Source organism: Maylandia zebra, linkage group LG16 (genome assembly GCF_041146795.1).
Source record: "Maylandia zebra isolate NMK-2024a linkage group LG16, Mzebra_GT3a, whole genome shotgun sequence".
In the NCBI taxonomy this organism is placed as follows: domain Eukaryota; kingdom Metazoa; phylum Chordata; class Actinopteri; order Cichliformes; family Cichlidae; genus Maylandia; species Maylandia zebra.
The window spans coordinates 2982834-3007745 of NC_135182.1; the positions used below are offsets into that span (position 1 = coordinate 2982834).

At 41.4% G+C, this 24912-nt stretch overlaps 1 protein-coding gene across 4 annotated transcripts; it reads right to left on the minus strand.

The window, feature by feature from the left end:
* Positions 1-2191: 2191 nt before the first annotated feature.
* Positions 2192-24471, minus strand: slc37a1 (solute carrier family 37 member 1). Of its 4 annotated transcripts, XM_076874687.1 has the most exons (22): positions 24333-24471; positions 21845-22094; positions 17829-17969; positions 17447-17528; positions 16451-16571; positions 16169-16247; positions 15771-15906; positions 15088-15164; positions 14269-14435; positions 13969-14021; positions 13697-13771; positions 13205-13243; positions 12198-12320; positions 11729-11819; positions 10277-10339; positions 9765-9850; positions 8907-8955; positions 8050-8123; positions 7841-7919; positions 7345-7442; positions 6873-6937; positions 2192-3904 (listed from the first exon to the last, which is right to left on the minus strand). In XM_076874687.1, exons 2-22 carry the CDS (start codon positions 21898-21900, stop codon positions 3889-3891), a joined length of 1770 nt encoding a protein of 589 aa, XP_076730802.1. In that variant the 5' UTR covers positions 21901-22094; positions 24333-24471; the 3' UTR covers positions 2192-3888. The 4 variants fall into 4 exon arrangements, with proteins under 4 accessions (XP_076730802.1, XP_076730803.1, XP_004572024.2 ...); XM_076874688.1 differs by lacking the exon at positions 17829-17969; XM_004571967.3 differs by lacking the exon at positions 13205-13243.
* Between the last annotated feature and the right edge of the window lie 441 nt (positions 24472-24912).

Sequence of the window (24912 nt, forward strand, 5' to 3'; positions counted from 1 at the left end):
TCATGAACTACCAGAAGGCAACATTGCAGACATAGAGGACAGTTACAAATACCTGGGGATCCCGCAGGCTAATGGGAACCATGAAGAGGCCGCTAGAAAAGCTGCAACCACCAAGTACCTGCAGAGGGTCAGGCAAGTCCTGAGGAGTCAGCTGAATGGTAAGAACAAGATCCGGGCCATCAACACGTACGCCCTGCCCGTGATCAGGTACCCTGCTGGGGTAATAGGCTGGCCAAAGGAGGAGATAGAAGCCACTGACATGAAGAAAAGAAAGCTCCTGACCATGCATGGAGGGTTTCACCCCAAGTCCAGCACCCTGAGGCTGTACGCTAAGTGGAAGGAAGGGGGCCAGGGACTGGTGAGTGTCAGCACCACAATCCAGGATGAGACAAGGAACATCCACGAATACATTGGGAAGATGGCCCCAACTGACCGAGTGCTCAGTGAATACCTCAGGCAGCAGAAACCCAAGAAAGAGGAGGGAGACGAGGAACCATCATGGAAGGACAGGCCCCTGCACGGTATGTACCACCGGCAGATAGAGGAGGTGGCTGATATCCAGAAATCCTACCAGTGGCTGGACAAAGCTGGACTGAAAGACAGCACAGAGGCACTAATCATGGCAGCACAAGAACAAGCTCTGAGTACAAGATCCATAGAGGCTGGGGTCTATCACACCAGGCAAGACCCCAAGTGCAGGCTGTGTAAAGATGCCCCAGAGACAATCCAGCACATAACAGCAGGGTGCAAGATGCTAGCAGGCAAGGCATACATGGAACGCCATAACCAAGTGGCCGGCATAGTGTACAGGAACATCTGTGCCGAGTATAACCTGGAAGTCCCGAGGTCAAAATGGGAGATGCCCCCAAGGGTGGTGGAGAATGACCGAGCTAAGATCCTGTGGGACTTCCAGATACAGACGGACAAAATGGTGGTGGCTAACCAACCGGACATAGTGGTGGTAGACAAACAGAAGAAGACGGCCGTAGTGATCGATGTAGCGGTTCCGAATGACAGCAATATCAGGAAGAAGGAACACGAGAAGCTGGAGAAATACCAAGGGCTCAGAGAAGAGCTCGAGAGGATGTGGAGGGTGAAGGTAACGGTGGTCCCCGTGGTAATTGGAGCACTGGGTGCGGTGACTCCCAAGCTAGGCGAGTGGCTCCAGCAGATCCCGGGAACAACATCCGAGATCTCTGTCCAGAAGAGCGCAGTCCTGGGAACAGCTAAGATACTGCGCAGGACCCTCAAGCTCCCAGGCCTCTGGTAGAGGACCCGAGCTTGAAGGATAAACCGCCCACAGGGGCGTGCTGGGTGTTTTTTATTTTTTCTATAGATATATAGATATATACACACACACACAAGGAAAACTTAGGCAAATGTGTGTACAAAGCTTAGAGGTAAAGGTTGGTGCAAAATGTTGCTGTTGAGGTGTGATCACTCACCTGCCTTTTCCGTGTCCTCTCCCAAATGTTTCCCCAGGGATCTGGACACCATTTAAAGGTTCTGGGAGAGGCCAAGGGTGGGAACTCTCTGTGCATGGGGTTTTTAGTGGGTTTTATTTTTGTAACATTGTTAACGTGTAAGGGTGAAATAAAAAACATTCAATCCCATAAAAATAATAAAATGTCTATTTATTTATTCAAATGGTGTATTGTACAATGTTGGGGGAAGGTTAGAATTGGGAAAACTTGCCTGACAGTAAAATAATGGTTTAGTCCTTAACAGCTGAGAGTATTTAGGCCTGATTGTTTGTGCTATGAGGCTTGAAATGGCCTTAGAGATATGTGGGCAGATAAACGCCTCTTGCTTCCACCATACTGTATCTTAGTCTTCCTCACTGTAGTTTCCTTCATATATTACCAATGGACTGAATTTTGTTTGTGTGTACTCATCTTTGTAGTAACCATCAACCATCAAAGAAAAGTGAAATCAAAGCCTGAAAGGTGGATCTAATGGAATAAATGTGTTATTAGCTGATTTCAAGGATCATCATGTAGCTTTGGCTTTTCTCTATTGTTCATGTGCTTCTGTGTAACTTAGAGTCTGTATGTATCACTGAGTGGGATTCTCCTTGTCAGCTTACCATTTCCACAACACTTGCCACTTCCAGGTGAGTCCACATCATGTACAAATTAATGTAAAAGCTGGCTTGCAGTAGCATACTACAAAACAGGCAACACAAGGTTCAACCAGTGAAAAAAGCACATGATTTATTTGTTTTCTCTACATAAATCAACTTCAAACCAAGTTCATTTCCATGGAAACTTAAAAAAAATTGCCCTGCAAAAACCAAGAAAGGCACACAAGGTCTCAAGTATTAATCTTACCACTGACACATAATATTTACATGTGGTCTTGTTCCAAGGATATTGTCTTAAGAGTACCACCAAGATCCCCTTTAAAATACAGTTACATAAACCTATTTCATAGGTTAAATACATACAAGATATCACTCTTAATGATTAAAACACAAATCTGCAGAAAAATAAATCAATGTTTTAATTCATGATATACAGTTTGTGAATTTTTAATGCGTATAAGATCATGAGAACAAGAATTAAATGTAGTGTTCAGTCCTTCTCAATAAATATTCTTTAAATATTCTCTCCACCGTAAAACAGAAACAGTCTTATTCATCTAACATAAATACCCCCCCCCCCCCAAATCACCACACAGATGTGTGTGTGTATAGAGAGAGAAAGAGAGAGAGAGAGAGATCAGCTACATTCATTTTATTACTAAATCACAGACTACCACAGGACAATGGAAAAGGAAACAAAAATGATTTTCAAAATAAATACACATGTAAACTAAACCAATCCCATCATCTCTTTGGTTCAACGAGGTGGTCTTTGTTTTCCTTCTTCTCTTCAACAGATATGATGGAATTAGTTCTGCATCACCGTTTCTAGATGACTGCTATCTGATTAAATTTTATTTCAAAAAAAGTTAACAGCTCTAGGCACGATATTAAGAAGTGGTTCTGTCCAGGTTTTGGGTAGAGGTATATGAATTTATCCCAGTACAACAATAAAAATAAAAATATCAGTCCTCCTCATAAGCCTCAAACTTTGACAGACAGCTCACATGGCACCAAATAAATGAACTGTATGAAAATTTTGCCAATACAAACACCAACAATATAAAACACTATTCATACAAAAAAGACAGTAAGGACACAGAGACCTAGCAACCTGTGGTGTTTCCAGTTTTAGTGGTTCTAATTGGCAGAACTACAATCGTTAAAGTGCTATTTATCATGAAGTCCTGGGCGAGTACAGTGTTACCTGAGACTCTATCATGTATGTTTTCTGTATATTTGCTACAGAACTACACAGGAAGTAAAGTGTAAAAACTGCATGCTTGCTGTTTTTGTAGCAGGTCTGACGTTTTTTTAGTCCTGGCAACGACCCCAGCTTTGATGAAGCTCTTCTTAATTCTGTGATTGATAACTTTAAAAAACAACTATCAAAGCTAGGTACCACTGTAAAAGGCACACAATTACAAATAGCCCCTTAAATTAACTGGACAGGTAAGGTTGAAAAAGTTCCAACATACAAGTGAGCAGCAAGACATACCAGTCATCAAGTTCAAACTGAATTCAAGGGCTAAGAGGGACATTGGGAAGTTAAGCAAGTACAGTAAGTGCACATGAGACTTTTAAACTGTGTGCCGCGCTGCTTGCTCAGCGCAGCAGCTACAGCTTCAGTCATAGCTCTTCATCAGTAAAGCACTGCAGCATGATTGTAGGCGCACACAAGCATACACGCTGGTTTATTAACAATCAGTTTCATCTGTCAGGGCAGTCCAGTCACAATCCATATCAACCTTAAGTGGTTTCATTGCACTCTGCGTGTAGGTGTGTACGCAGTGCAATCAAAGTGCTCAGTGTTCCTTCAACCTGTGAATAAGAGACAAACATTAACGCTGTGTTGATAAGTTGAGTCATTAAGCTTTACAGTCAACACCAGTGAACTTCCTGCCCACGAGGGAACATTACAGCTGGTTTGTTTTTAGGAAATAAATCAATCTGCACATGTTATGTTCACATTCAGCCCCGAGATAGAACACATAGTCGATCACTGACTGTAGTCGTACAAGGACAAGAATATTCCAGTCATGAACCAAGTTTGGACTGGTTTTTAAGAAACTCAAGTATAAGCTCAACCAAACACACACACAAAAAAAATAAGAAAAATAAAGAGAATAAGATCTTTAATGTGTAACATGTCTGGTGCTGGTCTTCCATAATCTTACAAGACCATAGAAGAATTTGGCACAGAGACATCAGCAACATAATTTTAAATTATGTCTGAGTTATTTCAGATGTGCAGTTCTTGTGTAAACCTCCTGAACCAACCAAACACACAGAGTTTTAAATCTTTTGAAAGCCTGACACTTAGTTTGTGCATCTTAGCCAGAAAATTGGAAAAACAGTTTTATTTGCTGTAATCCATCGTCCACCTGGTTCTTACTCAGAGTTTCAAATCATTTTAAAATGATTATTGTGGGTGACTCTAACATGCATGTAGATAATGAAAACGACCGCTGAAACGCATCATTTTATCTGTTATTAGACTGAACTCAAACTCATCCCAGCAAACTTTGTGAAACCCAACATCTGCGTCATTCTCAAAACTTTTGGCCACAACTGGATATTCGGCATGTCTAACTGAAGACATGTCTGCCATTTTCATTCTCCACTAGTGATATTAAGATGATGTCGGTGTGTGTGGCTGCTCTTCTGCCACTCACACAGATTGCTTGTGTTTATATATTGAGCACTCAACAGGTAAAGGTGAGGTTTTCCCTGAGGTATGATTCTGCTGTTGTCTGACCAGCACATGGATGGCTCCAAAGATTGTTTTGTGCCTCTCCATTTCCCGGATTCTGTTGATACCTGCCTGGTACCCATGATCAGCTGTAATGAACTCTCCGGCCCTGCCGGCTATGCTCTGGCTAAACCTGCACGAGAATATCTCTGAAACCTGAGATTGCTGCACCGGGTCTCTCAGCTTTCCGAAGCCAAAGCTCCAGCTCCTGCCTGGTGAACACCAGATCACTAGTAAGGAAAACTTTTATTCTTCTGGACTTTTTCAGTTCCCATGATCTCGATGTTTTGTGTGTGACTGAAACATGCCCCCCCCCCCCAATAAGAACTTCATAAAGAACTTTCTGTGCTTCACTGACTTTTTAAATCTGGTACACTCTGTACCGGCTCTATGAGCATGGATACGTTGGTCACAGGCAGGCCTGTTGGTTTTACACATGCTGCAGTTACATGTTGTGCTCCTGTTTGGCCTTCAGGTTATTATCTCCCTTTTTTGTTTTCTGCTGTTTTCAATCAGCTCTGTGGCCATTCTGACTGAAAGGAGTTTAGTTCCTGGTTTTATTCTTGCTGTCAAACCATCGTGGACTCTGCGGCTCCATTTAAAAACCAGACAGCTAAAGCTAAACCTGAGCCTTGGTTTAATGACTCATGCTGTCAGGAGGAAATGTCGCAGAGCACAGCGCAGATAGGAAAGATTAAACTGCAGGTGTCGTTTTACATTTTAAAAGACTGCCGGTGTCATTACTGCAACGCTATCAAAAAGCCAAAAAAGAAATATTTTGCAAATGTCATTTCCTCCAAAGGCCATAACTCACATGTGTCATTTAACACTACTGACTCTGTCCTTAATGCTCCACAGCATGTCTGTTTAAGCTTCTCCTGATATATGCAATAATTTCCTGAGCGTTTTTATTAAAAGGCTGTCACCACCAGGGCTCTTATCACAGCTCTCCTGACCCCTCTGTGCTGCTGCCTTTACTCAGGTTGAGTTTGTGACTTTGTCCCTCTTAGAGGATGTGGTTTCCCATTTTAAGCCCTCATATTCCCCTCATCCCTGATTTTTTAAAAAGAAATTCAGCCTAGTATAAGGCAGTCTGTTCTTGCCATTATAAACATCAGTCTGTCCTCTGCTGTAGTTTAAACATGCAGTAATACAGTGACTGCCTAAGAAACCTGGACATATAAGCTCTTGAATATTCAGGCCCAGACTTATCTTAAAGACCTCATACGACCATATCACCCCAGTAGAGCACTTCACTCTCAGACTGCAGGCTTACTTGGGGTTCCCAGGAAATTTAAAAGTAGAACTGGATGGAGAGTCTTCGGCTTTCAAACCCCTCTCCTCACTACTTTTAAGATTAAGCTTAAAAATTCCCTTTTTGATAAAGCATATAGTTTGGGCTGGATCAGGTGACCCGATCACTCCTGTAGCAACACTGGAATGGACCTAGTCTGGTAGGGCTTCCCATGATGCACTGGTGTCCCACGCTGCATTTAATCCTTAGTTATTCTTAATCTGCGGCTCTCTTTCGTTGTTAAAACAGAGTTTTACATCTGATTGTTGTAGACATTTTACATTCATTACCATCTGTCATCTTTGCCCACTGATACTACATTAGCTACAATGAGTGGAATGAAGCTCCATGATGGCTTTGAGTCATGTGACTACCAACACAATCAGAAGCATTGTTTTCTCCATGTGAGCGATTCTGATTGTAAACTAAAAAAAGATCATAGTGATGGTAGATTAAGCCTATTTATTTTTGGGGGCAAAGCCAGTGTTCACACTCATCATGTTGTATTTAATCCATATGAGTAGAATTCAACTTTATTATCTGCATGTTTGAAAGATATAATATAAACATTGAAGTACTTCTAAGTGTATTATAACTGTTTTGTTATAAAAACAAAACAAAAAAAAAACAGCAGCCCAACATTTGAACATCAAATTAATGCAGATACACAAGAATTACAGTACAGCACCAAAAGCAGCAGTCAGGCTGAGTATAATCATGATCGAGATAACAGGAGGACTTACTCTACAGTGGAGATAGGATGGGATTTAGATGAGGCCAGCTCCTTTGTCACGAGCCGTAGCAAAAGCTGCAAGGTTACACATTAGTATGAGCATCTGTTTTTCTATAGCAAGCAAGACCACTCGTCATTCAGTTCATTTTATTCATCAGAAACAAGGGTAAAAACACAACATTGTCTTAGTTTTCTCGACTCCAGCTCCTGAGCTAAATATCTGACTTTTCACTGCTTCACCAGCTGGTCTCTGCATCTGTCTGCTCTTTGCTGCTGAGCAGGTAGTGACTGATTTTCTGAAAACAGCTGCTTGTTGTTACAAAAAACCTTTACAGCAGCAGTGACTGAACCAAAGAGCTGGAAAACTATCAGTGTGTTCAAAGAGGCCAGTATTCTGTGCTAATGTGCACATAGGTGCAAATTTTCTGCTTTCGTTTTGTCATTTTGTAATCTTCTTATATGATGCAAGTTAAAGGCCTTACCAACAGAGCAAGAAAGTCAGCAGTCATCAGCATGTAGAAGACCTGATCCCAGCCGCCTGCAGACAGCAGTCCAGCTAACAGCGGGCCGAGTGCTGCGCCTGACATCACAAACATGAACAAGATTATTCGTGTACATGAATCCTCTCTTCACATTTCTACATGGGATGATTATAAATGAGTAAAAATAACACAAGGCATGCTAATGTAATCATCATTAAATGGTAACTAAACTGATATTTGTATTGTTTATAATCATCAAATCCAACAAAGCCAGAGCTTCGTTGTTTAGCCTGAGCCAATGAGATGCCCTCATTACTCTGAACTACTACTACATTGTACACAAATTTAAAATCAATTCTTGGCTGAGGATTCATGCACTTGTTAAATGTAATTATTAACAATTATTACTATCATACATATCACTAATAGGACCCTAATAAGACCCCTCATTCTCATCCAAACAAGCCGTAAACATAAGCTGAGCAGCAGTACTGACCTACAGATCCTGTGCCATCAATGATGGCTGTGACTGTAGACAGTGCTCTGGCGTTGCCTTTCAGGCTCTTGTGGGTGCCCTACAGCCAAATAGAAAAAAGGGGGGCAGAGGAAAAGACGACAAGGGGAGAAAGGTGATTTTAAAATGAAATAAATGATGATTTACAAACACAATCACACTGGAATTACAGTAGTGTTAAACATCCTTACCAAATCAGCAGACACTGCAGTTGTGATGAGCGCATACGGTCCATTCACTAGACCTCCGCACACTAACAGCATCCCTGAAGCACACAGATTAAGGACGTTTTATCCTGGTTGTAAGGAATGGAAATTCTGCAGCCACTGAAATCTTACTGCTGGAAACAAATGCATGCAGGCTGAGGTGTTTGTGTCCTCCACAAACCTGCCGGTAGTGTCTTACTAGCATGTGCACTTCTCTTCATTAGAATGTGTGTTCATGTAATTACAGTAAATGTGAGCTGATATTGCTCTGAAGGCACTACATTGTATCCCATAATGCCAACTTCCCTTGACCATCAGCAGCTCAGAGGGAATAACCAAGAGTCATCATTTATGCCACAGTAAACAAGTCACTTGTGTTTATTTAGATTTGATTGGACATTCAATCGCTGACTGATAACCTACTGTAATAAATGCAACCAGCTCATGTGACTAAATTTGTACGGACCTCAGCACCTGGAAACAAAGGGGGAGCTAACTCTAGTGCTGATATGAATTTATTTATTGTCCAACTCGTGAATCAAAGTGGGTGCTGGTTCCACAGAAGGAGGCCAGAAAGCTGCAGGCTCTGCCTCCCATTAAGTAACCTGGGAACCAGGAGTAAGCCTGCAGTATGAGAGGAATTTGATTGGCTTCTGTTTGAACAAACAACACATGACAGGTCTGGACTGCAGGCCGCTTTTGAACCTTTTACTGCAGAGCCATACTACTGAAGCATATGCTAACATGCCTTTATCCTTTCATTTACATATATTACAATTAAGGAACAGAAAATTGTTCCAGACCTACTGATTAACTATCATTCAGTGCTAGCTGGTTCTTACCAATCATTGGCCCCAAACCAAACTCACTGATCATGGAGAAGCCGTAAAGCTGCAGGAAAAGAATAAAACAGGACAGTTAACACTTACGTGTCTAATATCACCTCGTACTCTTACATGTAAGCCTTTTACTATAAAAAATAGCATGAAATGTGTTGTAATCTTTGCTCCTCAGCAATTATACTCACTGGACACTTTATAGGGGACACTTGTTCAACAAGTTAACGCAAATACACAGCCAATCACATGGCAGTAACTCAATTTAGGGATGTAGACAAGGTCAAGATGCTGATGTTTAAACTGAGCATCAGAAAGGGAAAAGAGGTGATATAAGTGTCTGTGAACGTAGCGTGGTTGTTGGCTGCTCGGCGCTGATGATGGCTGATGTCAGATGGGGGTCACTCCTCTCAGCAGTAAACTGAGGCTACATTTACTGTCCAAAGTTTGGACAACAAAAAACTGCACAGACTTGGTATTTTGAGACAGTTTCTGTCTGCTAGTTTTTTCACATGTGAAGTGAGTTCACTGTGCTCAAAGGGTCTCTGCAGTCACCAGATCTCCACCTGACAGTGTGCCTTCAGGATGTACTGGGACAGAAAATATACTTTCTAGACAATCAGCCAACAACTGAAGAATGTTTTGAGCACCTATGAAATGAAGAATCGCGGTAGTTCTGAAGGCAAAACGGAGCCAACCTGCACCACCTAATGAAGTGACTGTGTCAAGTGCTGCACAGCAGGGGGAGCCAAAAACCTGGTCTAATCTCCCCTGTGCAGGCTTCATAATCAAAGAGTGTTTTCACAGTCTTGCAGCACACAGTGGACGATGTTTCCTGACTGTTGCAGTACAGTGAAGACTTACTGTAGGAGCAGCTAGCAGTAACATGACTGCACAGGTGGTGGCTCGCTTCCCCAATTTATCAGAGATCACACCTGCTAAGACGCCCCCTATACGACAGAAAGACACATTCAGTCGTTAATCATCATAATACTTCATGGTGATCATGTTGTACATTGCTTCATAAACCCTGACAGCTGGTCTCTATCAGGGTTAATTATCACAGACCAAAAACCACAGACATGCAAAGCATGCACGAAGCTTCCAGGTCTGAAAAGTGAAGCTGAATAGATTTTAAACCTGCATTCTGTCTGAAGGCCAGCAGGGAGAGACTCTTTCTGTGTATGCACAGTGTGCATGTCTACGGGAAAATGTCCCTCTGTTCTTTTGCTCTGTAAACTGCATGGCTTCATTTTCTAGATCACAAAAACAAACACAGTCTCTAACTTTGGGACATCAATTTTGTCCCCAAGCATTGCTAAACAGTGAGGCTGAAGGTCCACTGGGACAGACGAGCACACACAAACAGCACATACCCACAATTCCTCCCACATCAAACAGTGTGGACAGATCTCCAGCCTTTTTGGCATCCAGGTGAGCTGAAACACACAAACACAGAGTCTATTATGTCAGTTCTCCTTCTTCAGCAGTCTGCTGACAGTCTGACACATGAGTGGACTGCTCACTGTAGAATATCCTGAGGACAAAACATCTGCTCCGTGATCTGTGAGAAGCCTGTCCAACTCTGCCACACTCTGTATCAGCCTCTTTCAGTTTAACATACTGGTTTTATATCTACATAACCCAGTTACTACATTACAAACAGACAATAGAAAAGTCTTTAACTATGTTATATTACATGCTGACAATGTTTCTGTGGATTAATTACAAATGAAACCAGAAGGTCACAGTAACTCATGAAGCTCAAGGTCCACCACAGTTCACATGTTTAAGGACTGAAAGAACGTTTTGTTGCCACTGCTGGCTGTACTGCACAAACAATGAGAAGTCGAGGAGGCTTGCATTCATCTTCAGAACAACTTAATCTTGTTTCACTGACCAACACTCTGGGACGAGTCTTAACAGCTGTGGAGGGTTTTAATGCCTTGCCCATTCATAAGCTCATTGGTCGTTGAGTAACAAAAACAAGTTTCAAGCAGCACCCAAAGAAACCAAAATGAATCCATCTTCACACAGTCCTATAGATTTCTCTTTTTCCAGTGTGAACTGGCCTTTGTTGACCAAACCAGGCTCATAAAAACTGTTCAGTTTATGTAAGGACCTGGCTGACTGTCTGCTCTCACACCTACAGGACATTATCAGTATGACCTATTGTTTTTAACAACACATCTAGTATGTATTAAATTGCAGCACAGTAGCCAAACTTTGAACTTATGGTAATGTGTGTGTGTGTGTGTGTGTGTGTGTGTGTGTGTGTGGCTGAGCAGACTCCTCCCTTACAGTCATTCTGTTGCAGCTGTGTGTGTCCTGTGCAATATGCTGGCAGATGTGCAATTATCATCCTACCCAACAGTTTCACCATCTTAATGACTAGAGCGCCTTCACCCTTACTTGTTAAATGATGCCTTATCTACGCCCTCACAATGTTCTTGTATCTTATACATTGTGTAAATAGTGTTTTTTTTATATTGTTGTTTTTAAACTTGTCACTTTCTTGCACCTTTGTGGTCTTGTTGGCTAATTTCACTGTACAATGACAATAAATGAAGTTCAAATGTTTCTGTTGACTGATGTCATGTTTTTTGACAGGATCAATACGGCTGTAAACACTACTCCAGTCTCTCAGTTGGCCAATATTTTTGCAGATTTTTTTTTTGCCAATTTAACCATAATTCAGTGTCCTGCTTCAGATAGCCAACGTATAAATTTTGACATATTGGACGTCTGTCAATGTAATCTGTTTTTTTAATCCACAGTCAAAATCTATGCATGAAGTCGTGCCTGACGGGTTTCTATTTGCTCCTCACCTGCTTTGGTGATGTAGAGCGGCAGCCAGAAGAGGAAAGTATAGCTGACCAGCTTAGCAAACAGCAGACACAGAGAGAACTCCACCACTCCCTGCAGACAAACAAACGCACACAGTAATCAGACTTACTTCATAAGTTACGTTAGATCTGCCTCAGCTTGCAACTCAGATAACTGCAAGCTAATCGCTCCAAAAGCTGTCCAAATATAAGCCTTTCAGTGTTGTTTCTTTCTCACTTTGAGAGAAAAGATCTAAAAACCAGAGCAACTAAACAAGATGATTCTTCTGAATTGATTTTCTATCTTAAAGCACTTACACAACAATCTTACACATCCTGCTCTTACTTAGAGCATCACTCTTAAAACAACATCACAAGACTTTTGCCTGATAGGAGACTTGGTCAGACTTTGTTGCAGTGAAAGCATCAGAGTGACGCAGGTGATGGACACAGGTTCGCACGTGTGACTTACAGGTATCCGTAGCGCTCCCATGAAGCTGATGGCAGACGGCTCCGACTCACTCTTCACCACCACAACCGGCTGCATGGGGATGCGCTCGCTCTCTCTAGGCAACAGGAGCTCTGTGTCGTAGCTCTGAGGGAGAGAGCAGAGCAAAGATCTGTACCCATACCCAGACCACCGGACAGCTGAAGAACAAAGGGGACCCCGAGGGGTCAGCACTGACAGTACTTAGACTGGACTTTTGTTTCATAAATAAAATTACAAAAATAAATAAATAAATGGAAAAGAGTGAACTTAGTCAACCTGCAATTTAAGACCAATTATTGAAAGATTCTCCTTTCTAATTAAATAACCAAGGAATATTTCTCCCCTTCAGATGGTACAGACCAACACACGTCGTGTCACCATGTATGTGAAGTATAACTGTACGATTATGTCAGCAGTTTGGTGTTATACTGTAGATGTTTGCCAGCAGTGCATTCATGTAAAGGACCTAAGGATAAAACTCCCACTGATAAGTTTTGAGAGAACAGGAGCTGGAAAACCTCGCCCAACTACCTTCCAAACAAGGAGAAAAAAAAAGGAGAAAAATAGAAACCCTGCGGCTGAATCCGAATGTCCTGATTTTTCTCATATTTGCAGACTTGCTTTCTAAAACTAAGTCTGTGCAGACACACTGTGCTCTGCAGGGTAGGACTCGCTTTGATGACACTGTACAGATGTGGATAAGTACTATATTTAAATTCAAACATCTCCTTACATTAATACTAAAAAAAATCATGGTCATCAGTCAGAGCTCCTTGTTGCAGTCAGAGTGTGCTTGACTGCAACCCCCCATCACCTTTAATGCTGACCCTTTCTGCCTCCTTAGTAGAGTGGTTAAAACACGAGTTCACCCTGAGCATTCTTCAGCGCTCCAGTCATTCCTCATGTCCAGACATTTGGATTCAGCCTAGCAGTGATTTCACCCAGCATCCAAAGCTCTGACCACCAGCAGAGATCTCTGAAGAACTGACCTTCCTGTTTTGAATACTATCCTTGTAATAATAGCAGACCTGAATGGATTACAATGACATAATAGAACATGTTTCTGTGGTGCTGCATGACAATCGGTCCTATTAGATGCACACATGAAATTAATTTCTTGCTTCCAAAATGTGGCCTGTACAGTTTATTGTTCAACAGTCTGAAATGTGCCACTTAGAAACTTTTCACTGACAAAGTATTAAAGTTTTATTTGAACATGGACAGAAGGCTGATTTTGTTCTAGAGTAAAGCAAAAAAGATTACAAGCTTATAATCTTGTAATCTTCTAGTCTGATCGATGATAGATGTTTGGAAATACAGTACATGCAGTCCACACACACAACATACTTGGTGATTAGTTCAGTGGTGCGTGCGTAGGATTGGTTATCCATCATGACCATGTGATGTGTGATGGAATAAGGCGTGGCCTTACAGTAAGTACAGTAAATAATCTCAGTTTTAAGTTAAACTGTGAGACACACCTGATTTTTGTTGTCCTTGTACTGTAGATACACCTCTGTGTGTCCGTTCACTCCATTCCAACTCTTGCTTGGGACCTAATCAAAGAGAGACATTCACAGCTAAACAGGGCTGCTGATTGATAATGCAAATAAAAATAAAATACTTTTTCCTTCATTTCCACATTTAATTATAAATGACAGAGTTAATATTACACTGAAATATTATTCATGCTTAATGAACCAAACTAGTCTTCATTATAAGAAATTAAAACAAACAAAAATTGTGTACTTACAGTCTTGCCTAGAGATGAATTTTGTGTATAGATGTTTTTTAGGTCATTAGGATCTGAAGAATGAAAACAGTGCCATCAGGTTAATACAACATAATCCATTTACAGCTATAAAGTCCATTCTTCAAAGAGCCAACGTACTGAAAAGACAATCACAGGAAGCAGCCTGCCTCAGCTAACTGAATCTAAATGCATTCATTTCATTTGATAGCAAGCATTCTTTGAGCAATGAATGTGTGCGCTTAGAAAAACAAGAAACTCCTTATAACACTCATCAGAAAAACATGATGAAGCTGTACTTACGCTCAATGAGAAAGAGAAAGCAAACCACGCCCATGATGATGATGATGAGCCCTGGTACGATGAAGGACATGCCCCAGTTGGAGGAGACCCAGTAGCCGGCAATCAGAGAGCCCAAGATGTTTCCCACTGAAGTGTGAGAGTTCCACAGCCCCATGATGAGTCCACGCCTGACTCAGAAACAGAGACCTTCGGTTCATACAGTGCTGACGCTGACAGAGACACAGTCTGCTCCACAAGTATTTGGGCAGTTGTTTGGTTTTTTTTTTATGCATGCTGAACTTTCCAGGTAAGGAAATCCCAGGATATTTGGAAAGAGTTTTACCCTCCGAATGCCCCCACAGTTGAAGCAGTTAAGACATGACTAAAGTAAGGACATGTATTCAAAGATCAATTGCTATTTAACTCCTATGGACAGATATTTCTGCTCTTTTCAGCTGTGCAGACGAGCTGAAATGAGCTTTCTCTGAAGGGTGGCTGGCTTCTCCCTTAGAGACAGGGTGAAGAGCGCAGCAGTTCGAGGGGCTCAGAGTAGAGCTGCTCTCCTCCACATGGAAAGTTAAGGTGGTTTGGGCATCTGACTGGGATGCCTTCTGAGTTAGGGGTTCCAGGCATGTCATACTGGGAAGAGGCCTCAGGGTATACCCAGGACATGCTGGAGAGATTATATCTCTTCACTGACATGCTAATGTGAGTTCCCCTGGCTAAGTGGAAGAAAATAGATGGATGGATCTTGTTCGGTCATAAAGTCCAACTTTTTTATTTCTTTTGTTCTGCTAACAGCCAGTGTGCATTATACAGCCAGGAATTCTTAGACATTACCTTCCTTTTCCAAACCAGTTGCCGATACAGGTCACTACACTAGGCCAACCAGCGGTCTGAACCAAGCCATTGGCCACCTGCAAAATGACAAGAAGGTGAATCACTGTGCAGAACAGTTTGTTGTTATGCATTCCTTACAGGGTCACATGTGCACTTCCTCTGTATAAACATACACAATGGCAAGTTTATTGCTACATAAACCTGTCATTGTGCATTTTCGTGTGCATATCCACTTACACTCCTATGTGTGCTGGAGAGTCCTTGTAAAAGTAGGAGTCGTAGTAATGTCTCTGAGCCAAGTCAGTGTCATGTGAGGTTGTACCTCACCGTCCAGCAGCTCAGTGCTGCTGACAGTGAGGTCCACATCTGGCATGAGATGCCCAGGATATCACCCACTGCTTCATTAGGAGCAGGCCTTGATGTGGACTAGCCTGCCACATTATTTTTACACTTTTTTCACTTTCATTGTTTCTTTAAATTTATCCCTCTGTAGGTTTATAATTGTCATTTTCATCAAACGAAGTCTTTTAATTCCTATTCATACCCAGTCTATATCAGTACAGACATATCTGATGTTCTTTTTCTTTACTATTGAGCTCTGATGTGTGTTAACGTGTTACTTTAATTTTTTGAGCGGTGTAAATGAACATATCATCCTATAAAATGATCATCCTGCACCTCACCTGGACAAATATATAGAAGCTCAGGTTGTGGATGTTGTAGATGTAGCCAAGCCCGAATAGGCAAGTGAACACACCGCTGGCCAGCATGCCCACTGTGAGGTACAGACGAATGGGCAGGCGCTCCCCGATAATGCCGCTAGATGGATGCACAGTGATGACATCATATTAACCATCACACATTTCAGCACATAAAGTAGTTTAAATATTTGAGAGTTACTGAGAGAAAAAAAGTTTAATAATCCAACTAATAACGGCGGGTGGCAGATGGTTAGTATTGCTGCCTCATAGCAAGAAGGTGCCTTATTCAAATCCACTGGCCAGCTGCGGCCTTCTCTCTTCATCACCAGTTCACGTTTACTGTGTAAAATCATTTCCTCCTCCACACCTTGCCATCTTACCTCAAGTACATTCCAATTGCGTAAGCACACAGAAAGGAGTAGTCCATGGCTCCCAGCAGCTGTTTGTAATTGCTTTTATCTGTAAATATGGGGAACAGGTGTTTAATTCAGGACAGCACAGCAGGTTTTGTTTATCTGCGAGTTTTTACTAATTGCTCGACACATTCATCTCTGTTTTGCATGCATGAGTATTAAGAAACCTGCTGCTGATGATGCTTTAGTGTAAACTTGTAACATTATAAACATTCTAAAAAGATGAAAACATCTCAAGATAAGACAGACCAAAAGGTTTCCAGCTGCAGTCGACATCTGTGTGGAGAGATAGCAGGGAGGGCTGCTGGCTGCTGCTGGATGCAATGATGGCTGCTTCACTGACAGCTGAGCAGTTCTTATGAAGCTCACTCTGTAAGCACAAAACCATTAAGCCACACAGAAAACACAGGAAGAAGAAACAGGGGTCTTTACTATGATTGGGTAACTTTTCTCCCTGACTCCATGATGGTCGCAGTAGAGAAAGAAATATTTATGCGTTACCATAGCGACCAGAGAGCATTAAGGGGCAGAGAGGAGGATGTTACTCTCAATGTTGTTGGTGCATTTCAGGAGGACGCTGCTAATAAAGTTATTACACAGTGAATTCACGTTTATTATTATATTTACAGAATACCACCGTTTTTGTCTCGGTAGTATAATTTTATTTTGTTGTATTTATCTGCAACACCTTAAAGGCCGGTCCGTGACTATATTGTCTGACATTAAACCGGTCGGTGATGCCAAGAAGGTTGGGGACCGCTGCTGTAGAGCACACCACTCAGCGTCTACTCAGTCTTTGTCCCACCTCCGTTGATTTTCTGCATTGAGTTCTTTCATAAATTTGTCCCGGGTCCAGACTGCATCCATTCCAGTTCAGTGTTCTTTCTTACTGGGATTACAAATCAAGCTCCTTTGCTACCTCTTTTAGCTTTCTCCTGTTCTTTTCTTTGGGGGAGATTTGGACAGAGCCCAAGGCTGCGGGTGTTTATTAGGACAATGTACACCAGCTGGTCGTAACCAGCGAAGGCTGTAAACAAGCTGTGATGGAGCACAGACTGGAATGATGAGTTTATTTTATACGGAGGTGTTGACATATAAATAATTGCTACAAACATCTGAGATTTGCTATTTTTTCAAAGTATTCTTTTAATCTTTTGGAGCAGTGTACAAACATCGCACAACAGTGCAGCACCTATTAGTACAATCATTAATGCCATGTACTGTTTCTGGAATACCATATCTTACCTTGACAATACTAATTGGTTTCCTGGACAGGTGGAAACTGGTGTAGAGCAAGAAGGTTAGGATGAAGGTGAGAGCTCTGTACCTGAAGGGAGAGCACACAGGAAGGCAGCTCTGAGAAATGAGGGAGCTCATAACATGGAGATCACAGGTTTGAGATGTCCATAATTATGAGTCATCTGCACTACCCCAGATACAGTGGGCTACAAAAAAGATGTAACTGACACCAAACTCACAACTTTGAATTCCCCCAGGGAAATTATACTTAACAAAAGGATGTTGGGGCTGTGTTCATGTAGCACAGCCCCCTGCTGTGAGAGTAACAGTGTCACAGTGCTTTATTTTGTGCTTAAATGCTTTCTAGCTGTTACCAACAAACTCACACCTTGATGGGGCAATGTGGAGTTCAGTATCTGGCCTATGTGGTCTGGAGGAGCAGAGTATCAAACCTTTCTTCAGACTGTTGGGGATGAGGGTGGAGAGGTGCAGGTAACTTGGCCATTTCTCTTCTTTGTTTAATAATAGACTGTTTGAAGAACAAGGGTACAGTGCGCTTAGAGATGGACAGGCTGAAAAACACCATGTATACAGTAGCTGGCTGGTTGGAGTGAATTTAAAAAAATGGACTTAATAAGTGAGCACATTTACAATACAATAAAGAACACGTAATTGTTATAACATATTATTATTATTATATTAGCTGTTGGATGATATTTGTCAGCTTATGTTAAGTTATCATGGAAACGGTAAATCAGGCATCACTGTGTGCAGTGTGCTTACATTTGTGGTGGAGGAGAGTGAAAGTGCTACTCTAATGGTTATACATGAATCTATTCGCCCAGTCTGGTGACTGGTGACTGTCATTGGCGGCAGTAACAGTATCAGTCATCTAGCATTAGCCTATGGAGTCGACCGCCCAGCCCAAGTTTAAACATTGTTGCAGTTGTTGTATTTTTAGATGTTATTTTACTAAGAAAGTCCACATCTCAAACTGTAAAATGCACAAAGGTTCACTGCAGACATTTTGTGGCCCTACAAGGAAATGTTGCAAACTGATTTGATGCCCCAAACCTAGCTGACCAACGCTACAACATATGTAAATAAAAAGGCAAAAGTACTGTGAAATATTTAGGCAGATTAAAAATCTCATTTCCAAGAGAGACCTGGCATCAACTGATTAAATGTATCATGTGTTACAATAAGCAGGAGGAGCCAACAAATTCTATTACATCCTGTAATAGAATCCTGATATCCTGTACCTGGATTGTGTACTTTACTGTTTGCGTTACGTCAGTCATATTTACGCTCGTCTTTGCTCACACACGTCTGACTTGAGTGTAAGGTCATTTCTAAGCAGAGGCTGGCTCAAGACAGAAAGTCAAATGCAGTCAAATAAGACGTGAGAGAAGGTGTGGCTGTGCCCAAAATCCACATTTCATTTGACCCGCAGTACAGACTATGGTTGGCTTTACCAGGCTGTGCAGCAGAAACTCAAAATGGGCCGAGAAAAAGTTAGATACACTCTTATCCAGCAGTTGGACAGCATGTGGTTAGTATGTTGCAGCAGTGCATCCTGGGTACAGCAGGGTGACCAAATCCATCATCTGACAAAGCAGCTTGAAACCTGACAGATACAAAGTGCTCACAAACCACCAGGTGTGTTAGGCTGCAAACGTCTCACTAAGACATATAAGATGATAACTGTATGAAGAGAAATGTTCAAGGGTAACATAAGACATTAATGTTCCTGATGTGAATCACAGTGCGTCTGGAAAGTATCCACAGAATCAGAATCATTATTATCATTGTAGCAACAAAACACTGAACAATGTGCAATATGTGCAATTCTCTCAGTGCAAACAACCCGAGGAGTCTGCTCAGTGACAGGTTGCTTCTCCCAAAGTTTAGGACCAACAGACCTAACAACTCCTCCAAAATGTGTGCTACATTTAAATCAAATCAAATCAAATCAAATCACTTTTTATTGTCACATCACATGTGCAGGCACACTGGCACAGCACATGCGAGTGAAATTCTTGTGTGCGAGCCCCACAAGCAACAGAGATGTGCAAACACAACAACACAAACGAGCAAAATACAAGAATGGCCAACCTGAAACTAATAAATATATGTACAATATATAATAGTGTATGCATTTCTGGATGTGTATACTAAATATTTTCCTACGTGTGTGTGTGTGTGTGTGTGTGTGTGTGTGTGTGTGTGTGTGTGTATACACATTTTTACAAATTAAATAGTAAAAATATAAAATAAAATAATAATAATAATAATAATAATAATAATAATAATAAAATATATCAAATATACAGAGTTGAATATGTGCAAAACAAGTGGCATTTATATACAGTGTGGAGTGCATAATGTTGAAGTTCCAGTAGTGAAGCTGAGGTGTCTATGACGTGTTCAGCAGTCTGATGGCCTGATAAATGAGATGACTTCTATGTTTAAACCTGATTCATTCTTGAACTAACATAGTGGGCAACAATTTGTCTTTTTTTTCCTTCAAATAATAAAAGCTAGATATATCCAGTGCACAGCAGTCTGAATTACAAGTAGCTCAAGTGAATAACAACCACTTCCACCAACAGTTTCAACCTTGTAGATGAGCAGAGCAGCTGTGCTTCCTACCAGCTGCTCTGATGATTAATGACCCCTACATTTAACGCATGGAGTGTCACATCAATGCCCCTTTCTGTATCACCAGTGTTACCCTAAATTGGTCATTTATAATAGGTGGCCGGGACCAACGCACTAGCTGTTCACAGAGGAGTGCACAATTAATCTAAGTTATATAAACACACAAGTAAGTAAAAAAACAAAATCCCACTATAACTTTTCAAAGGCTTAGTGAAGACAGTGTAACTAATGAAACCTTTACAAACCCAAACACAGGGTCAAATGTCTTAAACGTGTACCTTATTACTGCATTTGTCATGCAGTAGAAAGAAAACTTCGGATGTTTCAGAAACATTAAATAAGATATGTTTCCTATGAAGTCTGTGCCCTCCTGCTTTTGCTGAAAAATTATTGAACACGTTTGTTAATAAATCAATTGTTAAATCAAAGTCAGGATAACAAAAAATGGGTTTGTTCCTGTTCATTCCAACGTAACTACTTAGATGATATTTCTGGATGCAGGCCAAAGATGAGCCCAAACAACTTAAAGCCTACTTTAAAAAAATCCTGATCTCTTAAAAAAAGAAAAGAAGAAAAAAAAGGAAAAGGAAAGAAAGAGATCAAAGTTACTGCTGTTCTGCTTATTCAGCATTATGGAAAGATTTTTAAAAATCTTTTCAACAAAAATATTATAAATAAATCAATCACAACCAAAAATAACAAACATTCCAACATATTTTCAGAAACCTGAAAGTCGAGTCTACACAAAGCATCAGGTATGTGAAACTAGGTGTAAGCACAGGTAAAACTACCTGCCGGGAATTTTTGCTGACGCAGCTCCAACAATGCCACTTGGCCGGCTGCAGCCTCAACGGCCAACTACTACGTCAAAGAGGCAGAAACTGACTGCTCGACCTTGTACAGTAAACTTTACAGGGTGATCAGAAAGATCGGTTTCAACGTATGCAGCGAGTAAAATAAATATTGAATATGTCACCAAATTTCTAAGTAAATATATCTCTAAAGATGTTATTGACATTAAATTATCACTAAATGTTGGTAGCAACCCATCCAATCCACACATGCAAAGAAATCCAACCATAGCAGTCCATAAATTATGTGTAATAATGTAATACTCACGCTTAGTGAAATGCATTTAATACTTCATACAAAAGCCTTTGTTGGTGATGACAGCTTCAACACACTTCCTGTGTGAGGAAACTGTCTCATGCGTTGCTATTAGTTTCATTTTAGTCTCATCTGACCACACTATGTTCTCTCAGTAGTTCACAACATGCTTTTTCCTCAGCAGTGCAGTCACGTATGTGAGCTTGCATACAGCCCACCGCAAATGTGACATTACTTATTGTTTTCTTTGAAACAATCATGCCTGCTGGTTCTAGATATTTCTGGAGCTCTCCATTGGTTTTGTCCAGTATGAGATGTTTCTTGTGTGACACCTTGGTAATGAGAGCTCGCCAGTTGGGACTGAACCAGTTGATATTAATTTGCACTAAGTGAGAGGTTAGTTTTGTAATTACTGATAGATTTCAGCTGGTAAAATCTTTCCAGGCCTTTTTGCACCTTTCTTTCTTTATGTGTTTCTGTACTATTTCCCTGTTCCACTTCTCATTATTACATATAATTTATGGCCATCTATGGTTTGATTTCTTTACATCTGTGGACTGGGTGGGTTGTTACCAACATCTGGTCAGAATTTAATGTCAATAGCACCTTTAGACAGCCAGTCCAATTTAAACTCACCATTGGTCCCTGTCAAAGGACACCAGCAGGCGGACCCCTGGAGGAACAGGAGCCATGTTTGAACACAGGTATGGACAATCCCACTAACAGGCAGCTAATGAGGGCTCAGCATTCAAATCTCTTCGCGCTGAAGGAAATCATGAAGTACATGCAGACATGGCCCTGCTGTCTCTGTTCATATCCATCTTCAAAAGAAACTACAGTCAGCTGATCCACAAAGCCATGGAGCTGGTTGGAAGATGTCAGCAGTCTGAAAGGATGAATAGAACAGTGAAGAAGAGATAATGCTAATAATAAATAATAATAATAATAATAATAATAATAATAAAGATATTAAGAGGGCAAGAAAAAGCCTAGTTTACAATATGACATGTTTTTACTGCACAGCTTAATTCAGATGTGGTCCGCAGCTTCATACTACCTCACAAACAAACTCTGAGCTGCTAACGAGTATGTGTGAGCCCATTCAGTCCACTGAGTTGGTCAACTTGACTTCAGGAGGACACGTGGGTCATTCCATATTAATTTACCAAATTTCACAAAAATTCCCAGTTTGACCACCTCTGATTTTCCAGAACAAAATTCAAGGGTGATGATACACTTTTTAATAGGAAAACTGGCAAATTGTAGACCTATAAAATTATTAGTTTGATCATAAAAAAATACTTTTGCGATAGGTCACAGGGCGATTTTCAAGCCTTTTCTGTGGCTGAACATTCAACGATATAATAATACTCTGTACTAGGGCTGGGCAATATTAATGGATCATTATTATATTATTATTATCATCATCCACTTCACATACTCACATAAAAGCTTCTCTAAAAACTATGAACAGACTCTGTAACAGGACACCAGGACAGCCCTGGTAGAGTAAAACACGTGTGCAAGAATGAGTATGACTTATTGCTGGCAATGCAGACCAAGCTCCTGCAATGGTTATACAGGGATCAAATGACTCGTAGTAACAAGCCAGACACCCAGTATCCTGAGGTCAGCAACACCTCGCCCCCATCATACACCGTGCTTTACCTTCCATAGTCACTTGACAGTTTGCTAGAATAGTTTTGTGGCAGGCCGAAATTCTTTTTCCATGGCCTCCCCAAACTCCTTCCACGCCTGAGTTTTTTGCTTCAGGTGTGGAAGTGGAATTGGCCTGCCAGTATCTGTCAGCTGCTTCCTAAGTCCTACAGGCTGAGAAAAGCCAATAGGACTCCAACTTGACTGCTCCCTTCAAAGAGATGTTAGAAATCCTCGAACTACAGGTTTGACCTCTAGTTAAGGGTTGGTTACCACCATGATGGTCAACCACCTTGCAGCCGCCTCAGCAAAGGAGTTGCAGAACATGGTCTACAACAAGGTCTTCATGTGCCCAGCCTCCCCCCAGAATGCTGTCGAGGTTCTGCCAGAGGTGGGAGTTGAAGATTTTACAGACTTGGGGCTCTGCCAGGCGTTGCCAACACACAGGTAAAATTCTTAAAGGAAAGGTGCCTCGAGAATGCCAGGTCCAAAAGGAGATGGCACTTAAGACTCTTAGCTTTACCAGATATGGAAGACAAGAACACGAGAAGTGGTTATTAGAATATTCACTCGCATCACACTGGGATGATTCAGGATACAGTGGATACAGTGCCTCAACTGGGCAAGAAAAACAATGCAGAGAACTGTCATCATCCACCTCTGCATGCAGAATGTATGAGATGAAGCTGATGAAGATGCAAAGGTCTGTAAAGAATCGTCAGAGAGACGATTTCCCGAAACAGAAAGCAAAAAGTAGTCATGTCATGACATGTCAGACTACTTTTTTGAGTGATCGGAAAACCCAGAAAACCGATATTTAAATGGGAGTGCATCTTCACTTACAACAAAGCAATCAATGTATTTCACTTCCGAGATCTCGATTAGTTACTAGCCTTTCATAATCACAATCACCAAAAACACTCACAAATCTCAAGTGACATCAATATCACATGATATAGGTTTAACAATCTTCTGACATTTTAACATCCAACTATACAGGCACAACTCTCCTAACAGCGCGGTCACCGTTTCTGCTTCCTTGAAAGAAATTAATATAGCCAGAAAGGAGAACGTGCTTCCGGTGTTCCAGATCTACTGGCGTTTAGATCAACTGGCGTTGGTCGAACAGATGTGTGGCAGTCTTGCGTTTCAACACGTCGGCCCCCGGCAAAGCTTACTCGGACACTGATGAGAAACGGGCTAATGCACCGACTGTGAGATTTGGCGATATTTTCCCTTCCTATTTGTAGCTATATCAAAACCGCCCTGTTATCTGTAAACCATTAACAAAGGCAAAAACGAGAGCCTCCAACGTCTCGGAGTAGCCCTTTGATCCTGTGGGAGACAGCAAGGTGAATATAGCCGAGCTTCCGATTCATTGTAAAGACTGCTAGCTAAACCGCTACAACTGTGACAGCAGCAGACATCCAACTGCAAACAAACACGCCATAGCTGCTCAGGGGCTTACCTCGGAGGGGGAAACTAGCGCTTCACGTTCGTTGCAGGTTTCCCTTCAGTGACATACCCTCCACTTCCTTGTTGTACGAAAGCAGGCGACGAACTGTCACACACTCGCGCGCGCGCGCTCACAGCTGGGCTTGCCCGGGCTGTCGTTGACGTCATCATCGCTCTCTCGCGCTCGTGTTCAGATGACCCTGTCTAGCTTGCTTCAGGGCTAAAACCAGCTCACGATAATAATAATAATAATAATAATAATAATAATAATAATAATAATAATAATAATAATAATAATAATCTTGTGAAAAATAATAATTCAAACTCACATGGGATATTTCATTTTGAGCTTGAGTAAACTCTACAGATGACAGCAGGACCAGAGTTAAAAATCCCTAACACAATATCTAAAACACACGCACACAATGATTAAACCTCAAAGTAGCGATGTGAAGCTGAAGCTCCAGCTCATGTGCCAAAAAATAGACAGCGCCCAAGTGAACAATGACGTCCGAAGATTTATTTAGCACGTCACAGCTCCAGTACCTGATTCAATGGTTTATAAGGAAGTGAATCGTTGGCCGGATTTATGT